The 20,462-nt window shown below is 33.2% G+C and overlaps 1 protein-coding gene across 1 annotated transcript in view; it reads right to left on the bottom strand.

Moving 5' to 3' along the window:
* The window catches only part of LOC140434951 (ADAMTS-like protein 4), a 1,118,363-nt gene that overhangs the window by 629,483 nt on the left and 468,418 nt on the right, over positions 1-20,462 (bottom strand). The window contains exons 5-6 of the mRNA XM_072523593.1: positions 20,021-20,120; positions 6,577-6,740 (exon numbers count right to left, since the gene is read on the bottom strand). Coding sequence (XP_072379694.1) covers positions 6,577-6,740; positions 20,021-20,120 — 264 coding nt within the window. The remainder of the gene's footprint in view (positions 1-6,576; positions 6,741-20,020; positions 20,121-20,462) is intronic.

The following is a 20,462-nucleotide window of genomic DNA, read 5'->3' on the forward strand; positions in this document are numbered from 1 at the left end:
TTTTTCCCTCATAATTTACTATGGAATCATTAACAGGAGATTTTTACTGTCATGGCATGTGTTTGTCTTTTTAAAGACGAATTACATGCTATGATTTTTGCTTACAAGTAAAATCGTCCCATGAACGCCACTCAACAATATTGGCAATATCATTTTAAATGTATAATGTATGTCTGAATAATTGTCAATATAAATGAGTCAGATAAAATTAAATTATTAGAAGAATTTTTCACCAAGTAACAAAAAAAACAAAATTTGTTTAATTTACTAATGTTTGTATTTTGAGAACGATTTTCGAAGTTGGAAATTGAAACGTCAATAAACTTACTTTAACCTTTAATTGTGGCTTATCCACATTTAAATCGTAATTACTTTAAAATGCCACAAGAAAATAGCTTTAAAACCCGATATAAATATATCAGTTAAATTTTAAAGAAATTTGCTTAAAATAATTGCTGAATTTAATAGATTATCACGTAAACAAGAAATGTAACAGGTAACAGGCAATCTTCTGTTCATTAATAACTAATCCCTTGGAGCAAAAATGCTGGTGATGAGTCTACCTATCTGCGGTGATGAGTTGACGGGTCTCCAAAGGATGCCGGTGATCAGTTTGCTATGTCTAGGAAGGTTTAATAATTTTATGGGGGGCTATAAAGTGATGAGTTCGTACACGTGCTTATACCTGAGCGTATTATTGTTTTGTAGAGTTTAACCTTTGTATCTCTCGAGTTAATAAAGAGAGTAAGCCAAAAGTAGCATCTTTTGGTCTGCGATAGATGCTACTATTTATTTAAATGCAAATTCTGCAGTTTATGTGGTAGTAGTATTATTTTCAATGTTAACGAGCGTTCCCAGGCATACAAATTCTTTCAATGCTTCCATGATGTCGTTTTCTATAACAAGTCGCCGTAGGATTTGTGGTTACGTGTTTATTTTCATATACTTCATTTTGTTGGTTTTTATTATTAAACCCATTTTGTAGCCGATTGTTTTAGTGCTACATACGCCTCTCGTATAGCGTTCTCGGTTTTTTAACAATAATGATATCATCAGCATAGGCAAGTATTTGCACTGATTTGTTGTATCTTGCCGGTGGTTGTGATTTGTGGCATACGTTTTACTTTTTACAGAGGAGTCTATAAACCTTTCTGGCCTTCTTCATTTATTTTTAACCTGTCACCATTGCAAAAAAGCTGTTACTCACACCAGTCATAAAGAAAATAAGGCTTTAATGGGGTAAAGATTATGGAGATTGGTCGATTGATGATCTGAAGTTGGTAAATAACATTATTTACATTGTTTTTTTTTATGTAGATTACAATTGACTAATTTGTACAAGTTTCTAAAATAATATTTTAGGTTTTTCGGACGAATTTACCGTGTAGAAGATTCTAATAAATAAAGCTGAATTTATAGAGAAGAGAAGACCTGAGGAAAAATACAAAGAGGACTGTATTGTAAAGACGGTAAAACACCCCTTGAGTGTCATGGTGTGGCCCATCATTAGCAGTTAAGGAACTGCTAGACTGTACATTGTTGAAGCAGAAATGACACAAGGCCAGTACTTGAGAGTAATGCAAAGAAAAATACTTTTTAGCCAAGTCCAGCAGTACTCACGAATAAGACTTTTATGTTTATGCATGATTCGGTGCCTTATCACAGGGAAAAAACTGTTACAAAATTCCTCACTGACAACCAGATAAAGGTGCTCGACTGGCTTGGCGATTCGCCAGACCTAAATCCAATAGAAAATCTTTAGAAGGTAATGAAGAAAGACATTAAGTAACAACCACAAAGCGTCTGCTGATCGAGTGACTAATACGTGAAACGTGAAATAAATCTTTTCTGTCTTAGGAAGCAACTCTAACATGGTTTCGTATAGACGCAATGTAGCGACATCTGATAATAAAATCGTAGACAATTTTCGAAACCAAATTCAAGAATTCCGCTTTAATCTGTGCCTTCTAAGAATTGCAAGGCAAAAGATACGTTGATAAAGATTTTAAGAGACATACTCATTTCTTATTTAATATTTTTAAACTTTATAAATTGCTAAAGCACATTAAAATAAAGACAAAAATAATATTTATAGCTCAAGAACAGACCATTATTAAACACAAAGTAAAATTTTACGTAGTGGCACTCTAATAAATTTATCACTCACTGTATATTAAAAATTATTTATAGCTCTTTATTAATTATTAGCATATCTTTTTCACTTCCTTTATGCTACTCGCAACTTACTTTAAAGTATCAGACTAATTTGTTATTAGGCGCCAATAATTTTTTTTATATTAAAAATCTTAATATTTCAAACTTTTTCACGATTACGAACTTAAGGAATTATGGCTTACCGTGATTCAAAAATGATTCCACTAATAATCTTTTAAAGAAAATCTCTGCTTTAAAATACATAAATCAAAATGAAAAATTCTTTAAGTAAAATATTCTCATCGACAAGCTTTTCATTTTAACTCTTTATTTACTTTTTAAGTCGGAGATTAAAATTTTTCATCTTTATTCGCAGTACGGCAATGAGTGCAGTAATATAGGCGTGGTATAAGAGCTCATTCATCTCTATTTGTTCGAGATAAATTGGCAAAGATATAGTAAGTAATAATATAGCAGAACTTTTCATTACTGTAATAAAGTATAAAATCCAAGTTAATTGAAAAACTAATCATGTTTATTGGCGGCATTATAAAAAGAAAACAAATAGATAGTTTCATGTCATATACCAATTAAAGAAACAGTTTTCCATAAATATATGTAAATATAAAACAAAACACTCTTTTAATCGATTAAGTGATTTATTTATATAACATTACTTCCTAGTATAACAGATAATTTATAGGAGGATTGTATATCGTGAACTCTCTTTAACAGACACCCCTATTCAATAGGTCTTCTCATACTCACATCTCAACTGTCCATATAGACAACCTTCTCTATATGGACAGTTTTTTAAACAGAAAGCATCGTCTGTATATTTAAACATTCCTTTAGTGGAAACTTGTAACAACAGACGTGGACATTAAAATATATAAAAATTCATTTTATTATTTTTTTCCAGATATTTTTTTGTTTATGATAAAAAATTTTAAAAACATTTTATATGAAAAATAATCGACAATATTAATGGATTGAGTTTTCGAAGAAATTTTGTAAGTATCATCATTTTAGCATGTTTTTAACTCGAACTACGAACTATATGATTTGCATTAAAAGAAAATTTTTAAAATTTAAAAAAAAAAGTCGATATAATCTATTCCGCCGATACGTGTGAATTAAATATTGGGTAGTTGTCAAAAAGTCTGAAACAAATCAATTAAATTTTAAAAAGTGATTTCTTTTAGAGCGCTGTCTTCTTAGGGTGACGTACGCCATGCGGTTTGTAGACATTCGTGCTGATTGTCAAATGTACAGAGGCCCATTTTCCGCTCTTCATATTATCATACTGACATCAGGTACGCAGCACAAGTTTCTTATATTTCTGAGTCATCAAATGTTGCTTTCAGCAAGGGCCTCTTCTCTTGGACCTTCATATTCACCTATCACACGTCACCACCAAGGTGAAATTTCGGAGATTATATTTGTTATTTCATAGAATATGGCTCAAATATGAAACCTTTTGCTGCTAAAGAGATCTAGCAATTCTTTCTGGACATTAGCTCTTCTAAGGTTCTTCTTCTGTTACATAGTCCATCCATCTGATTCATGAAATCTTACTTAAAGTGGCCAGATTTCAGTTCCTTGCATTAGGATGGGCAATATATAGCAACTGAATATCCGTATTCTACGGGGTAAAGTAATATCACGGCAAAGGAGGTATTTATCAAATTTAATGAAGGCGTTTTTGGCTATCGCTACTCTTATATTTATTTCCAAGTCACAGTCCCACTTGCTGTTTAATGTAGTTCCAAGTAAGCTCTTTCAACTCGTTCAATAGCTTTACTACTTATATTTAACTGAGATTCCATTTAGGGTTATCTGCTGCTTATCATATATTTGGTTTTTGCTATGTTGATGTCCATACTCCTCTCCCACTCCGTTTATAATATTCACTAAATTTTGCAGCTCCTCCATATTGTTCGTTGTTATGGTCGTATTATCAGCATATCTTAGGTTAATAATAATAATTGACAAAGAACTGTATTTTCTTTTGCTTATCACAAGATTTTTAAAGATGTCTTTTATAGATAAGCACAAGGTCTGACTGTGGGTAATCCCTTATCACCCTTGTTAGCAGATTTATTTTTTAACTACATAAAAAATAATAATCTTCTTCTTCTTCCTATTTTTCTTTTTCAGCAATTTTTTTGTTTATTGGCGAATTAATACCTCTATGGAAGGTTGTATCCATCTTTTGCGCGGTTGTCTGATACTTCTTCTGCCGATTGGTGAGTTATCTTTTGCTATTTTGACGACACGGGTCTTCTCCATTCTGCCTATGTGGTTATTCCATTTTTTTTTTACTTTGTGTCCATTCATTTATACACTGTACATTACATTTTCTTCTAATGTCTTTACTTCTCTTTCGATCTTTTAGCGTATTTTCTGTAATTCTTCTCAGTACTGTCATCTTTGTTGTTTTCAGTAGTCTTTGCATTGTGGCTGTGTCTGGTCTTGTTTTTGGGGCATATGTCATTATTGGTCTTAAACTGGCTTTATAAATTCTTAATTTCATCTCAGTGTTAATGTGTCTGTTTCGCCATATAGTGTTATAGTGATATAGTGCATCCTGACAGTCTATTTGCTTTTTTTACTTGATCTCTCACTTCTGTGTCCAGTTCTCCATAGCTAGACAGTGTAATTACCAGGTATTTTATTTCCATCTCCTGTTCAATACTGATGACATCAATTTCTATTTTAGATCTGGTTGGTTCTTTGCTGACTACTTCTTTTTTGTTTTCTGAGATGAGATTGTCATATTAAATTCTTTTGTTCTTATGTTAAATCTGTGGACCAGTCTTTGCTGCAGACTATCTTCATCTTGGGCTGCAGACTATCATATTGCGTCGTCTGCGTAACAGTATATTTTGATTTCTTTGTTTCCCACTCTGTATCCTCTTCCTTTATTAACTCTTTTGATGATTTCATTCTTTTTCTTTTTTTAGTGCCGTCTCCACTAATGAAGGTTAGCTATAACCATTGCAAATTCGTCTCTATCTTCTGCTTTTCTTAAGAGCGTCTGTGTGTTTAACCCGGTCCAGTTGTGAATGTTTTTCAGCCAGGATAATTGTCGTCTACCAGGACCCCTTTTTCCTTCGATTTTATCCTTCATAATTAGCTGCAACAACTCGTACTTATCATTTCTAAGTATGTGCCTCAAATATACTGTCTTTCGCTTTTTAACAGGTTTCAAAAGTTCTTTGTCTCCCCCCATTCTGTCCAACACTTTTTCGTTCGTAATATGATCCGTCCATGGTATCTTCCAAATTGTCCTAAAAAGCCACATCTCAAAAGATTCCAGTTTTCTCATTAAGATGATTTCATCCATGATCAAATTGAAGAGCATGGGGCTCAATGAATCCCATTGTCTCATTTCGCTACCTATTTCTATAAGTTCTGTAGAAAATAATAATATATTCAATAATCAATCTTCAAAAAATAAACCCTTTTAAAAAAATCCTAGTTTGGTTTAGATGTGTAGATGATATTTTAGCCATTATAGATAAAAACTTTTCAAATGCTAAAAACATTCTAAATTCACTCAACAACTTACATCCTGTCATCGGAGGAGTCTAATAGAGTCTCATAATAATATGAGACTAATAGAGTCTGATAAATATATTAATTTTCTAGATTTGACTTAAAAACATCTTGCACTTAGTGATGGAGATATTACGTGAATGGCAAAATGTCCTTCGAAAAATGGGTTATAAAATTTTTAAAAACTAATAGATTCTAGATACCGTCCTTGATTCTAGGGATACTGTCATTGTTGGTGCAATAGAACTCTACAGGAGACCTTAAGAAATATATCAAAGTTACCAATGCCTTAAGTTGGAACGTAACTGCATGCAACTATGTATCCAAAAACTATCAAACATACATTCAAACTGTAAAATTATTATAATGCCTTAAAGAAACTCTTCGGAATAAGAATATAACAAAGAAGAAACAGTTTAATGTCTATAAAACTCTAGTAAAAAGTATATCATTACCTATTTCGCTTATCGTTTTATTTGTAAACCTTTTCTAACTGTTAGCCTTTTATACTTTTTTTATTTTAATATTATTTTCCATTTATTATTCATTCTTATTTTTTTGCATTTCAGAGGCGCCATATTTTTTTCTGTTGGTCATTTTATGGGTAATCGATATTAAATATTAGTGGTATAAATGGAGAATTATTTAATTTTATTATGAACTAATGGGGCAATTTACTCAAGATTATATCAATTAGATAAACAAGGGGTTTAGGAAAAGATTAAATAATTTTTAATAAGAGCAAATTACTTAATTTTTTCTGAAGAAATTATAATATAATCGATTATCGACTCGATTTTTGTTGTATATAATGGATTTGGTATTATTTTTTCAGTAATTTTTATATAGAAATAATCTTACCTTGCAGTATCCATCTATGCATATTCCTCGCGATCCTTTGGGAGCTGATTTACCAGTATGCGTAATGGGATATGAACACGGCGTCCCATCAATAACAGTCTTGTTTAGTGTTGCAAAAAAGCTCATTCCTACTGGTCTACAGTTTAAGGCACATTCGTCTTTAGCTGTAAGAAAAACATTCGTAATATAATTTATTTCTTGCAAATTTTGTTTTATAACATATCAAAAACTAAATCACTTTACACATAATTTTATAAAAGTATTAACAAGTAAAAAAAAAACTTATATAGAGGTAAGAACTTTTTATGTTCATGTTTTCAGTCCGGTTGGGTCATCATCAGTGATTAATATTAAAATTAGTTGAAACTAAATACACAGATGTATAAGTAAGCCTTACATTAAAATCATGGTGAATTTTATTATATTAATGACACTGGGTCGATGTTTTAACATTTACCATGAAGAGAACATACATACTTTATCAATAAGTATTTTAAGAGTATGGCTAAAGGACATACACAATATCCACAACCAATGCCCTAAGAGAGTAAAGGAGTCGAGGATATTTGTTTAAACTGGAGAGAATCTATACTCAGGAATAGAGTGGTAAATATTACTATCCTTAGAGAGATCGTATTGGCTCGGGTCGACAGAGGATGTTCACAGGGAGAATTCTGTCCCCACTGCTGTGGAATCTGGAGACGGACGGATCAATAGAAATTTTAGAGAGAAAGGGTGGTAAAACAATGTTATTGGAAATGAGGATAATTTGGTAATCAGCTTGCAAGGAAAGTACAACACGGTAGTTAGAGATCGTATGAACAAGGTCTTAGAACTAGTGAGATAATGGACTAATAGAAAGGGACTAAATATAAGTCCACTGAAATTCACCATAGTCGCATTGATACGCAGACAAAAATTAAAGGGATTAGGTACTCAAAAACTGCATGGACAAGAAATTCAGCTAAAGGGAGAGGTAAAGTATCTCGGGTTTATACTAGACTCGAAACTTACCTGGAACCCTCAATTAGAAAAAATAACAAGCAGTGCAGCTATTACCCTTATGAGGGGCAGGCATAAGTATGGGAAAAATGGGGATTAAAACCGAACGTGGTGCACTGGGTATACAACATGGTAATAAAACCTTCAATTACCTATGTAGCGATGATGTGATGGACTAAGACTAAGGTGGACTGGGGATAACTAGTGCATGCGTATTATTCCAACAGCAGCTATGGGGGCTCTACTAGACCTGCGTCCCTTGCATTGGATAATACAAGGAAAAGCAAGATTGTGAACCGACAGAATAAAACAATCACTGAAACTTTGCAATGAAGGGACAGGGCATATGAGTATTTCTGTAAGAAGTGACGAAGGATATTTTTAATGAGAAACCAGATCACATGACAGAAATATACAGTATTAAGAATTTATATAGGCTATTCCAGACAGGAATGTATAGAGAAACAGGAAGTACCACAACCAACAGGGTAAAATCTGGTATTCTGATGGATCCAAGACTAGAGAGGGTGTGATGGCAGGAATACACCCCAATAATCCAAGAATCAGCGAAAGATTTGTCTTGGGAATAACTGTATCGTTTTTAAGCCGATATTTATGCACAACTGCAATCATCATGATCATCATGCAACCTCTTCTGTCCACTGCTGGACATAGGTCTCTCCCATTTTTCGCCACTCTTCACGGTTCTGTGCTTCTTGTTTCCATTTCTTGGATATTTGTCTAACGTCGTCTATCCAGCGTGTTATTGGTCGTCCTCTGCTGCGTTTGTCTTCTCGTGGGGGCCAGTCAATTAATTTTTTAAGTTCAATTAATATTATGTCTTTCAGTCTCGCTATGTCACCTGCCCAATTCCATTTCAGCTTGGCTATACGTTTAATGACATCACTGATACCTGTTCTTTTCCTTAAGTCTTGATTCCCTATTTTGTCTTTTTTTGTCACGCCGAGAATTAATCTTTCCATGCGCCTTTGTGCCACTCGCATTTTTAGTGCTATTGTTTTTGTAAGCGTGAGAGTTTCTGCTCCGTATGTCATGCTAGGAAGATCGCATTGGTCAAATGTCTTCCGTTTCATAGCTATCGGGATGTTGCTCTTAAATATGTCTCTTAGTGAACCATACGACGCCCAAGCAAGTGTTATTCTTCGTTGAAACTTGCAGGTCTGGTTGTCCTTACCTATTCTGATATCATTACCAAGATATATGTACTTTTCTCTCAATTTTACGACTTGATTTTGGGTAGCAACCACCTAATAAGAGGTGGCTGCTTGGCAACTAAATTTTTCATAAATTTGGTCTTACTGATGTTCAGTTTTAGATCTATTGTTGAAGATACGTTTTCTAATTCTTGTACCATTTGTTGTGCTTCACCAAGATGTGGGTGAAGCACAACTGCAATATGCAAAGGAAAATAATAAGAGACGTCCAGGCTGGTGTGGGATTGCATCAAAGAACTGAATGAACTGGGAAGCCAGGACAATCTTGAGCTTGTCTGGGTATCAGGGCATCGAAGGCAACAAAAAAGTAGATAAATTTGCAAAAAGACGATCGGATAAATCTACTTGTAAGAAGACAAACGACCACATCAAACGGACCGGCTGTGACTCAGGGAGTACTAATGCTGAGTAGAGGAATGGATTAGAGAAATATTGAGCGATATTGGAAGAGGATCCTAAAACCAATACATAACAAAATCTTCATTGGTGGACTACTCTGGTGCTGGTACTCCTACAAAAGTTATCGTTAAAATTTTAGGCATCTGTACAACGCTTTTCTGAAGCACAAAAAGGAAGCTTACCACACGTTCGTACATAAATCGTGTAAGGAAAACTAAAAACCTGCTGTTTAAACCAGCAGGTAATGGAGGTGGTCTGCAGGCGAGTCCTTGTGGCGATAAGAAAGCCGTAGTAAAATTTAACAAGATGCACTAGAAGCCCTACTCGTTGAAAATAACAGGTAGCGTAGGACATTGACGTAGGTAGGGGCCATTAATGACCTAAAGTTTGCGACAATTAGATAGACTACCGCTTATCACACAGAATAAACGATATCGAAACCCTGAGCAACATTAAATACAAAAGTACAATATTTTAAAAATCGAAGCTAATTATGTGCATCTTTTTCGATATAAGCTTTGCAGTTAGAAGAAATTATTAAAGTATCGCTAAGAAAGTTGCTTTCTAATGTATCGACTCTTCTCATTTGCAAAACTATTGTGTACAGATTTCGTTTCGTTTATTTTTGGTTCGCCAGAATTTATTCTCTTATTATCTCTTCATTATCTTCTCGTACAGCGCACACTGGTGTATGCACAAGCATTACTTATACGTATACCTAGCCTAAAGCAGATATGTATGACTGATTTTAACACACTACCTTGCTGTACTCCTGCATTAAGCTATTTTTGTTTCGAGTAAACTTCTATTGTAAAAACTCTATTCGAAATATATGATTGCAATAATTTTTTGTATTTTACTGGCAAAGTTTGTCCAGAGTGTAATGGAAATATAGCAAGGAAATAAAGAAGGAAAAATTAAGAGACAATTAGCCTAGTAAAGAGAAACAATTATTTAAGAAATTATTACATATTCCAAATTGATTAAAAGAACAAATAAATTCATAGCTATACCCTGGCCGCTGAAAACATGGAATCCAAGGTCGCATGATCACTTAATGCAGGCATCGACAGGCGCTCGAAACTAGACCTTATGGGAAACTGTTTACACCGTCATTATTTGTGTTATGATACTATAACTTAAATGTTTTATGTATCATGATTTGTGTTTCACTTTCGCCGGCTGGTGAATTTTGTGAAAATGTTTAAAATTAATGTACATCAATAACCTCTAAAAAACGGTATAAATATATTATAGCAACATTGTTAGTTCGTTTTTGTTGAGCGGTGTAAACGTGGGAAAAGTGATAACATAGGAAGAGGAATATTTAAGAGTGCGTGCCATTCACATGATCATTCCATCTTTTCAGCGGCTCAACTATAGTAGGTAACATATTTACGTAAACATTTTTCATTAAACAAGGATTGAAAACTCGACCCAGTTAAATGCAGTACACGAGTCTCAAATATCAGGCCACCAAGGTTGTTTAAATCACGTTTCAAAACATAGACCTCCGCCGATATACAACACGAGGATCAGTCAGCAAAAAAAAACAATAACGCGACCTTGGTACTACGACTGAAATTTGAGAACAGGGACTAATAAAAAAGGCGAACAAGGGGGCCAGCGGCGTTAGTGGGAAGTGGTCACGCAGCAGCTCCATGCCATATTGTGGAGATCGGAAGATACGCAGACAGTGGACGCGTTATTTAACTCGACGGGATAGTGTGACGTATAAAGTGTCGGCAACTGGAGATTCGAAGGTACGAAATCTCAAATCCCGGTAGACTGGAGGCGTATTCCCTAGCTAGAGCCTAGATACGCAGAGGTAACTAAGATCTCTATATACTAACCTTTTCTGACCTTTAATTCCTTGCTTGTCTCATCTCGTCTCCCTTCGCGCCTGATCGAACATTTTGGGCATAACTGATATTTTGTAGTGTACAGTCTAGTTAATACATTGTAAACTCGAAATTTGTTTTTGTTATTCCTAGCCGTTACAGGTCGAGACTAGAAGAGATACACATCTCGCTTATGCAGTGCTCCGGCTTCTAACGTAAGCCCATAGCCTCTCACTCTTTGCAGGACCTGAGACCGAGAAGTCCTTAATTCCCTTCCTTTCCAAAAAATTTCTCTACCCTCTTGTAAATCCGCGAGGGCGAAACCAGTCAGTCCAGACTAGTGGAGCCAGTAAGCCTTACCCCGCTCGCAGGGATAAGTATCCCCTAAGAATTGTAGAGGCATTGATAAGGAGATTGAAACAGACGTCTTCTACAATGGTGACAGCATTTATCAGAGTGGAGACAATTCATTAGAGGGGTTTATTAGATTTAATTACAGCTTCAATCCTAAATTATCACGCTTAACCCCCCCAATTTATTAGAATGGGGTCTTCACCCCCAATATATTTATATTTATTATTACAATAGTAATTATGCACTATTAGAAGAGGACTTAAATTTAAATCTTACTTATTTAAATTTAAGTCCTTTGTCTTATATTTTATCAAAACGTTGTGTCACGTCCAAGAAGAAGAAGGCGTATATTTTCTCGAAGGGTCTCTCTATTATTCGTTATTATATGGACTTATTTCATATTTAAACTGACCTTAATCAAAATTGGTATAAGAAATTAGATAGTTAGTTTTTATGAGATATTTCTTTATTTTTAATACTAATTCCTCGAATTCCACGATTATAACAATAATTAGCCAAGAGATCTATTTAAAGAAATACCATACATAACAAGAGACTTTAGGCGAGAATTTGGGCCGTTAAAGACCACACAGGTACCCTGAGAACCAACAGAAAGGATATAGCAGAGGCATAAAGACTATCTTTCCTGGATTTATATTAACAAGGTCAACGCCAGGAACTTATTCGCCAAACTTATGAAAAAATCGAAGAAGAACGTAACATACTCAAGAATTAAATAAGACTGGCGATCAATAAACTCAAGTAAAACAAAGCACCAGTTCCAGAAGGATAACAGTACTTTGTTTTTTAACAAAAAATGGCATTCTAAGCAATGACCTGATGACTGGACAAAATATACAATAACAATACATAAAAAAGGCAGTTTCGATAAATATGACAACTATAGAACCATCTATCTTACCTCACATGCCAGAAAAATCTATACCGAATCAATGAGAGACCGACAACTTTTCTGTAAAGAGAAATACCCCAAGAGCAAATTGGATTTATCTAAGGTAGAGGTACTCGAGAACATCTTCTAAACATAAGACAAATAATAGAAAATCTAGGATTCAATGTCCCACTATACATACCATAACTTAATTTCGCTTATAATTGAACTATACGAACACACTAGTGGAACAGTTAAAGTGCTTGACAGACTCTCACATACATTCAATCCAGATCAAGGTGTCAGACAAGGATGTATACACAATTATTAAATATATATGGGGAGCATGCAGGATGGAAACCCTACTTCTGTATGCAGATGAAACTGCACTCCTCACGTCAGGGCCACATAGAGAGAGTGGACAATTGTCTGTATTCGAAAGAGCACAAAACTATTTAGATCATGTCATTAGGTGGTGCAATAAATGGAGAGTGATTATAAAGGCCTCCAAAACTCAATTTGTTCTTAATTTATATTCAGGACGTCATCTAAAATATTATTGCTCAAATACAAAACCTATATAAGACTGTTGATCGAATACAAGGCATGCTTCTACTCATCATTTATCATCATAAGTGGCTCGACAATCCGTTGTGGATCTTGGCCTGCTCACAAAGAAGTCGCCACTCCTGTCAATTCCTGGCAACTTCCCTCCATCTTCTAACCCCTAGAATCTGTAGGTCTTCTTCCACATCATCAATCCATCTCATTCGTGGTCGTCCTCTGCTTCTTGTGCCCTCTGGTTTTGAAAATGTTAATCTCTTCGTGTATTCGTGATCTGACATCCTAGCAATGTGTCCAGCCCATCTAAGTCTCTGCACTTTAACGAATTTCACAATATCTGGATCTGTGTATAACTGATACAGTTCAAAGTTGTCTCTTCGACGCCATAGCCCATTTTCATTTACGGCCCCAAAAATCTTTCTAAGAATTTTTCTCTCAAAAATACCAAGAAGTCTTTTATCATTTTGAGATAAGATCCACGTTTCAGCCCCATATATCAAAACTGGTCTCAACTCATCATTTAACAGCTGTCAAATTAACACCATCATGGCCACCGAAAGGAAAATCCTTAGATTCTGCATGAGGAAGTGCAGATACTATCCATCTATATGCATACATATCCATATACGTCAGGTAGCCAATCTAACACCGATTAAGGACAGAATCCTATCACTCAGCAGGAGGTATGTCCTCCGAACCATTACAGGCTTGAACAACCAAGCCAAACAAATTTTAAAGACGCCTTGCAATTACCGAGGGCAAATACTCACCAGGGTTCCCTAAAGAAAAGTTCCGTTCCCTCCAGCTAAACTTCTACACAACACTATATACGAACTTCCTTTTGAATTATTATGAACTATTTTGATATTCTAGAATCACTTCCCATCAAATATCGCAGCTAACAATTGCACGCCAAAAAGGATGATAAAAAGCCGTTCCTAGTATGGTTGTGAAGTACCTTCTTCGATTTGTTTGCCCTTCTCCACCAACAATTCTTCTTGTGCGCTTCACGATATCGTCCACACCACACACGCCACCTTCTGAACCTCAGCTTTTTAGCAATCCACCACATATCCACAAGCATTCGACATCACGTTTACCACACCCCCCTTACTCTGAAAAAAAAAGAGAACCCCTTCCTTGAAGAGGCACAAAGCCTAAACAAGGTTCAAACATTAGATCGATGGAAAAAGGGCATCTCCATAAATAGCTGAAAATAAACAACCTACATTTTGCAGACGACACAGCCCTTCTTGCAAATAGTCAAGAAGAGTTAATTGATCTCATACGAGTGGTTGAAAACGAAACTGAATTATTTCGTCTGCAGTTAAAAGTAGCAAAGACAAAGATCATCCGCACATAACCACGATTTACCGGTATGAGGTTATGAGCTCATATTTATATCTGAGATCACTGATCAAAAACACAGGGTCACTACAAGAAGAAATAAAACATAGATACGATCTAGCCAAAGCAGCCGTAGGAAAGATGCCCAAAATATGGAAGGACTCTAAAATTTCACGAACTTTAAAAATGAAGTTGATGAACTGCTTAATATTCCCAATACTGACATACAGATGTAATTCGTGGACCCTACGATAAGCAGAAAGAAGAAAAAGAGACGCCACTGATGATATGAATTCCATGGACCGACCACAGAAAATATAGTTGAATTCTGAATAGCTAAAAGTCAACAAACGGCTATAGGTAGCAGGCCGAAGATTACGAGGAAGATCCCTAACGAGATATTTCGATTAAATAACAGGAATATGCAAAAGATCTATACATTAGTTAAAAGAGATGACTAGAGAAAGAGATCACGACGACCACTACACTCTCTCTGGGGGGTTACGACTATAGAGTTCTCAGAATAGCTTAGAAATTAGACATATTAAATTAATTTTCCTGTACGATGATTTTGTATTTGGTAGTTTCCTAGGATTGATGATTATTTACAGCCTTTATTATTTTTTACTTCTCACGATCAGTTCAGACAATCTGAACGAGTCATTGATAAGATATGTAAGTTTTAACATGGTTTTTCTAGTGAATTGTTTTAAGAATTCTCCAGTGATTAAACTCTTATTAATCAAATCAAAATCTATTATATTCAAACTTATTTTGGAGAAACTAATTTAATGTTACCTTCTCATTCGATTTGCTGAAATTATTGTTAATAATATTCGACAAAGAATTAGGCCTTTGCCAGATTATCTTTTGTGTAACGTTCATCTGAACTTCTGGATATCTGAAGATTGATTTTCTTAAAATTAGTAACTCTTCCGAGGGAATAATCAGTTTTACTGTAATTTGGTAATAGTCATAATAGAATTTTATACTAATATGCAAAATATGACCTCAAAAATATTGCCTACGAACAAGAAAAATTAAAAGTCCAAATTTGCTTACGAAAAGAAAAAATTAAGAATCTACGAAAAATGTTTTATGAAAATGTTCATAATTCGCCATTTTTAACTAAGCAGCAACCACATCTAAATTTTAAATCTTGCCGTTATACAATGTTACAAAATAAAAATTTAAGTCAATATTAATTGACTCAAAATTGTTTGAATTTACTTTGTTTTGATAATCTTATTTTAAAATGGGTAGGTCCGCTCCTGGCGATAAAAGTCTGTATTTTAAAATCAACGCTGGGAGTCTAACATTAGTCTTAACGTAAAACGTGATCCTGCATTATGAGTTGCCTATGTTTAGGTAGCTATTTGAGAGTTTAAACGATATAAGTTTTAAAAATCAAAATAGTTAGAGAATACTTTAAAACTATGAATTTTCTTTAAAGGAATCAGATCTGATGGATTCATGAAGTAGTTTTTTTAATGGTGTATTAGGAAAATGAGGTTAGCTTATTAGTTACACCTAAATTAATAAAGTAAAACGCAAATTTGGACAATAAAAAATATGAATTTAAAATAGATATGTAGTTAGTTATTTTATATAAATAATGTAAGTAGTGAAAATTGACAATAAGAGTGAATGATAAATAAGAACAATCAAACTAGTAATATTTTAATAGAAATATATTCAAAATTAATAATAAACAAGGGAGGGAAAAGTATATTTACGAAAAGATATAAAGCATCATCATTATATTTGAAACTACAACCAATTGTAGATCTTGGCATGCTCGCAGAGAAATCGCTACTCGCGTCGATTCCTAGCAGCTTCCCTCCATCTTCAGGCCCTCATAATCTTAAAGTCTTCTTCCATATCCTCAATCCATCCTCCACTTCTTCTGCCCTCTAGGTTTGAGAATGTCAGTCTCTTCGTATTCTCATTATCTGACATCAATAGCAATATGTCCAGTACATCTTAGTCTCAACACCAGAATAAATTTTACAATATCTTGAACTGTGTATAGCTAATATATTTCAAGGTTATATATTCGACGCCATAGACCATTCTCATCTATGGCCCCTAAAATCTTTCGAAGTATTTTTCTCTCAAAGAAAGCAAGTAGTCTCCTGTCGTCTTGGTATAAAGTCCATGATTTTGCTCCATATATTAAAACCGGTCTTATTAACGTAAATGTTAAGCTTTACTGCACGTTTAAGGTTTTTATTTCTCAGCTGTTCAAGGCAATGAATTGAATATAGTTATAGCAAAAAGAACTCTTGTATACTAGCAATCCTAGATATGTGAATTATTTTACTGCTCAAATGTATATAATAGTTGTTAATTTGGATTCTCTGTTGAACATTTTGCGGGTTTTTAGAAACCAACACATATTTGGCTTTTTTTATAACCTTATATAGCCTCATACTTCTGCACACTATAACGATATCATCGGCGACCTTATAGCACATTTATATTATAAGAGGTGGATCAGTAGACTCAGAAGAGAGACAGACCTATAGAAAAAAAAAGAAACATTGAGGTAGACCAAAAACTAGACGAATGGATGACTTACAACAAACAGTAGAAAATTAAATGCAAAAAGCACAGAATAGAGAAAAGTGAGTAGAAGAGGAGGGAGAAGACTTATATTCAACAGTGGATCCAAGAGGTTGACAGATACTTTAACATCTACTTCTCCCATGCTGTGGCATATGGATTAATTTTAAAAGTTGTTTTGTAGTGATCATGGTAGATATTCTGTCCAACACAGTTTTCATAATTTTATGGGATATATCCTATCTTTTCGATCTAATATATTTCATACTTATATCACAGACGTCACGAAAAATTCCCCCACGATCTTTTATTCAGAGCAAATAAATGGTTTTGTTTAATAGAATTATTATGGTTCATTTTCGGATCCATATTTGGAAACTAGTAAAATAAAGGGAGGTTATAGTGTTATTTTTGTTTTCTGGTTTGTTACTTATAAATTATTCATTTAGTGTATCGTAGCACTTGTATGCTAGAAATACGCTCTTTGACTTCTTCCAGGGGCGACGTGGATGGATAGAAGTGACCCTGTTAAAATAACTGTGTTTAACAAGCCGATGGGAAGAAGAAGGATACCTACGACTTAAACTAAGACATCTGTATGAGGCCGAGGAAAATTTGAAAGAGATTATAATGCATGGAAGGCGAGAACAGGTACTTATGATAACTTCTTCAGTAATAGAGTTCTCATTGGGCACTAAGTAGCCTCAATGTGTGAATTTATCTACGATCAAAATTTTCGACGGTGAAATTATGACCAGTATTTGAATGATCTAAATGATCTCATAAAAGATAGAGTAGAGAAACTCGTGTATCTCGGCAGTAAAATCAATGTCAGCTATGATCCAATCGTAGAAATTAAAAGCCGCATAGAACAAGCCCGAGCCACTTTTGTGAAAATGAGAAACGTACTTTGCAGCAACGATCTTAGTATTGACCTGTGCATTCGAATGCCGTATTGCTATATTTTTCTAGTGTTACTGTGTGGAGTAGAAGCGTTTACCCTAACTGAGACGATGCTTAAATTTTGAAACTCTTTGAGATGTAGTTTTGTAGTTATACAGACGACCACTACGAATAAGCTGGTTCGGCTGAATTAGAAATGAGGAGGACCTTAAACGCCTGAACCAAACACCACAACTGGTCAATATAATAAACAAACACAAGCTGGAATACTTCGGTCACATTATAAGACATCCTGAAAAATATAAACTTTTACATCTGTTCATTCAGGGAAAGATCCAAGGTAAACGTGGTCCTGGTAGAAAAACATCATAACTGAAAAATTTAAGACAATGGTACGGAAAATCGACTGCATCATTATATTCACGAATATGAATTGACTTATTGACAATAAAGTCACGATAGCGAATATGGTAGCTAATATGATATCCAACGATCGATAACGGTCATCTAACTAGAAGAAGAAGAAGAAAAATGATCTAAAATCTAGAATACGATCATCAGGTATTAAATTTTTTCAAGTATATACGTGCTTTCTATAAAGAATAACTCTTTTTCAAAAAACTAAAAATAAATAAGTTTCCCATATGGTGCAGACTTAATATTGGACATATTATATATATATATATATATATATATATATATATATATATATATATATATATATATATATATGTATATATAATGTATATATATTATATATATATATATATATACATTATATATATATATATATTATATATATACTCACTGTACTCAGTGTGAGGCTGAATATGTTGGTGAGACCGGAAGAAATCTTTCAAATCGCATTATTTCTCACAAAAGTGATTGCAGAATTAAAAAACCATCTTGTGCTTTGGCAGAACATGTAATCGATAAAGACCATATTATGGATTTTGATAACATTAAAATTTTATGTAGTGAAAGTAATAAATTTAAAAGGACTTTTTTGGAAATGGTTTGTATTAGCAAAAATGATAAAAGTTTAAACAAAAGATCAGAAATTCAAAATTTAAGCAAAATTTATAATTATATTCTTTCTTTATGATTTATATATAAAACTTGTAAAATTTCATATTTAATTCTCCATATATCTGTCATATTTCTTTCAGGCATCTGTCAACGGTGAATAAATCTTCTTCTTTTTGTTACTAAACAAAAAAGAATGTTTAAACGAAATTTTACTTTTGGCAATATAATTGTCAAAAATAAAAATTTTATGTTGGCATTTATGACATTGAGGCTATTTGTAATTGGTTGCTATTTGAACTTATTTATAAATTCAATTATTTTTATATTAAAAAAAAATGTTTTCAAAATTATATAAAAATTTTCGGAGAAACATTTATTAGATTAAAACATTTTTGTATTAAATATTTTGAAGATGTAAGCAGTAATTTTTACTTACCAAACTAATTTTTATTTGGTAAGTTAACAAAAATTGTTTTTTCTTTTTAGTTCAACCTTGTAAGTATTTTGTCTTTTTTAGCTCTTGATAATAATTGTAAACACAATTGAAAGCTCGAGAATTAAAAAAATAGTTTACCAATAGCCCTTTTATTGACTCCAACCCATCCAAAACAGTTTCAGTGTCAGTGACACTGTCACTCCATACAATATAGATACAATACAATACAATCTACAATAAAGATATTGTTAGTGAAACATTTCAAAGCTTCAAGAGATAGATACATCACTATAATATAAGGAAGATGTTTGTAAAACATCTTAGATTTTCAAGAGATATGTATGATAATTTAAAATAATTTAATTCTACGAATCCAAAAGTAAAAAACGCTGGTTAATTATGGATTTATAACCTCAATTTGATGTTTGTTTGTCGTTAATAACAAATGGGGAATAATCGTAAAAATCGATATGAATCGATATCTGATATATTATCTTAAACTTTGACGCATGGCTACTTGAAATTCGAACATTGTACAGCAATTCTTTTATACAAAGTCCGCCGATTATATAAATTTTGGAGATTGTATAAGATTATACAGTAAAGGGGTACAATGATAGAAGTGGACAAGATTTTTTGTACAATGCTAGGATTGTCCAAATATATATATATATATATACATATATATATATATATATATATATATATATATATATATATATATATATATATATATATTCAAACTTGACTAATATATTCAGCGAGTGCATTGAGATTTTGTTTTGGGAAGCTTTAATATCTCGTCAAAAGTTAAATTAAAAATGTTAAGGAATCACTTTTTAATTTCAAACAATGATGTTTTGATAACTGTACTTACCTTTGAAGAATGGCTCCCACTGGTACCGTGTACCTCGGAATAGTCGGTTATTGAATGAGGCACATTGTTCGTAACGAAAGTCTTGACCAGACGGGCAGTCCTGCAATCAAATTTAAAATAATAAATTTTATAAACAATAACTAATGTCTTGAATGTGTTGTTAGTATTTTGTTAATTAAGTTTATATTACAGTAGTTGCAGTATTTATTTTCTTTAATTAGTGCCAAATAATAAAATATCTACTAGAACAATTTTTGTTACAATATCTACTATTTATAATAATAATAAAATATCTAATATACGATTTTAATAAATGTAGAAAATCTATTAGTAGAATTTTTAATAAATTTTAAATAGAAATAAATCAGCCAAGGAAGAAAAAGAAATAAAAAAGTTCTTATACAGGTATTTAAAGATTCTAAGAGGTATATGAGTGAAATAT

The sequence above is a fragment of the Diabrotica undecimpunctata genome, chromosome 2, assembly GCF_040954645.1.
Source record: "Diabrotica undecimpunctata isolate CICGRU chromosome 2, icDiaUnde3, whole genome shotgun sequence".
Taxonomy (NCBI): domain Eukaryota; kingdom Metazoa; phylum Arthropoda; class Insecta; order Coleoptera; family Chrysomelidae; genus Diabrotica; species Diabrotica undecimpunctata.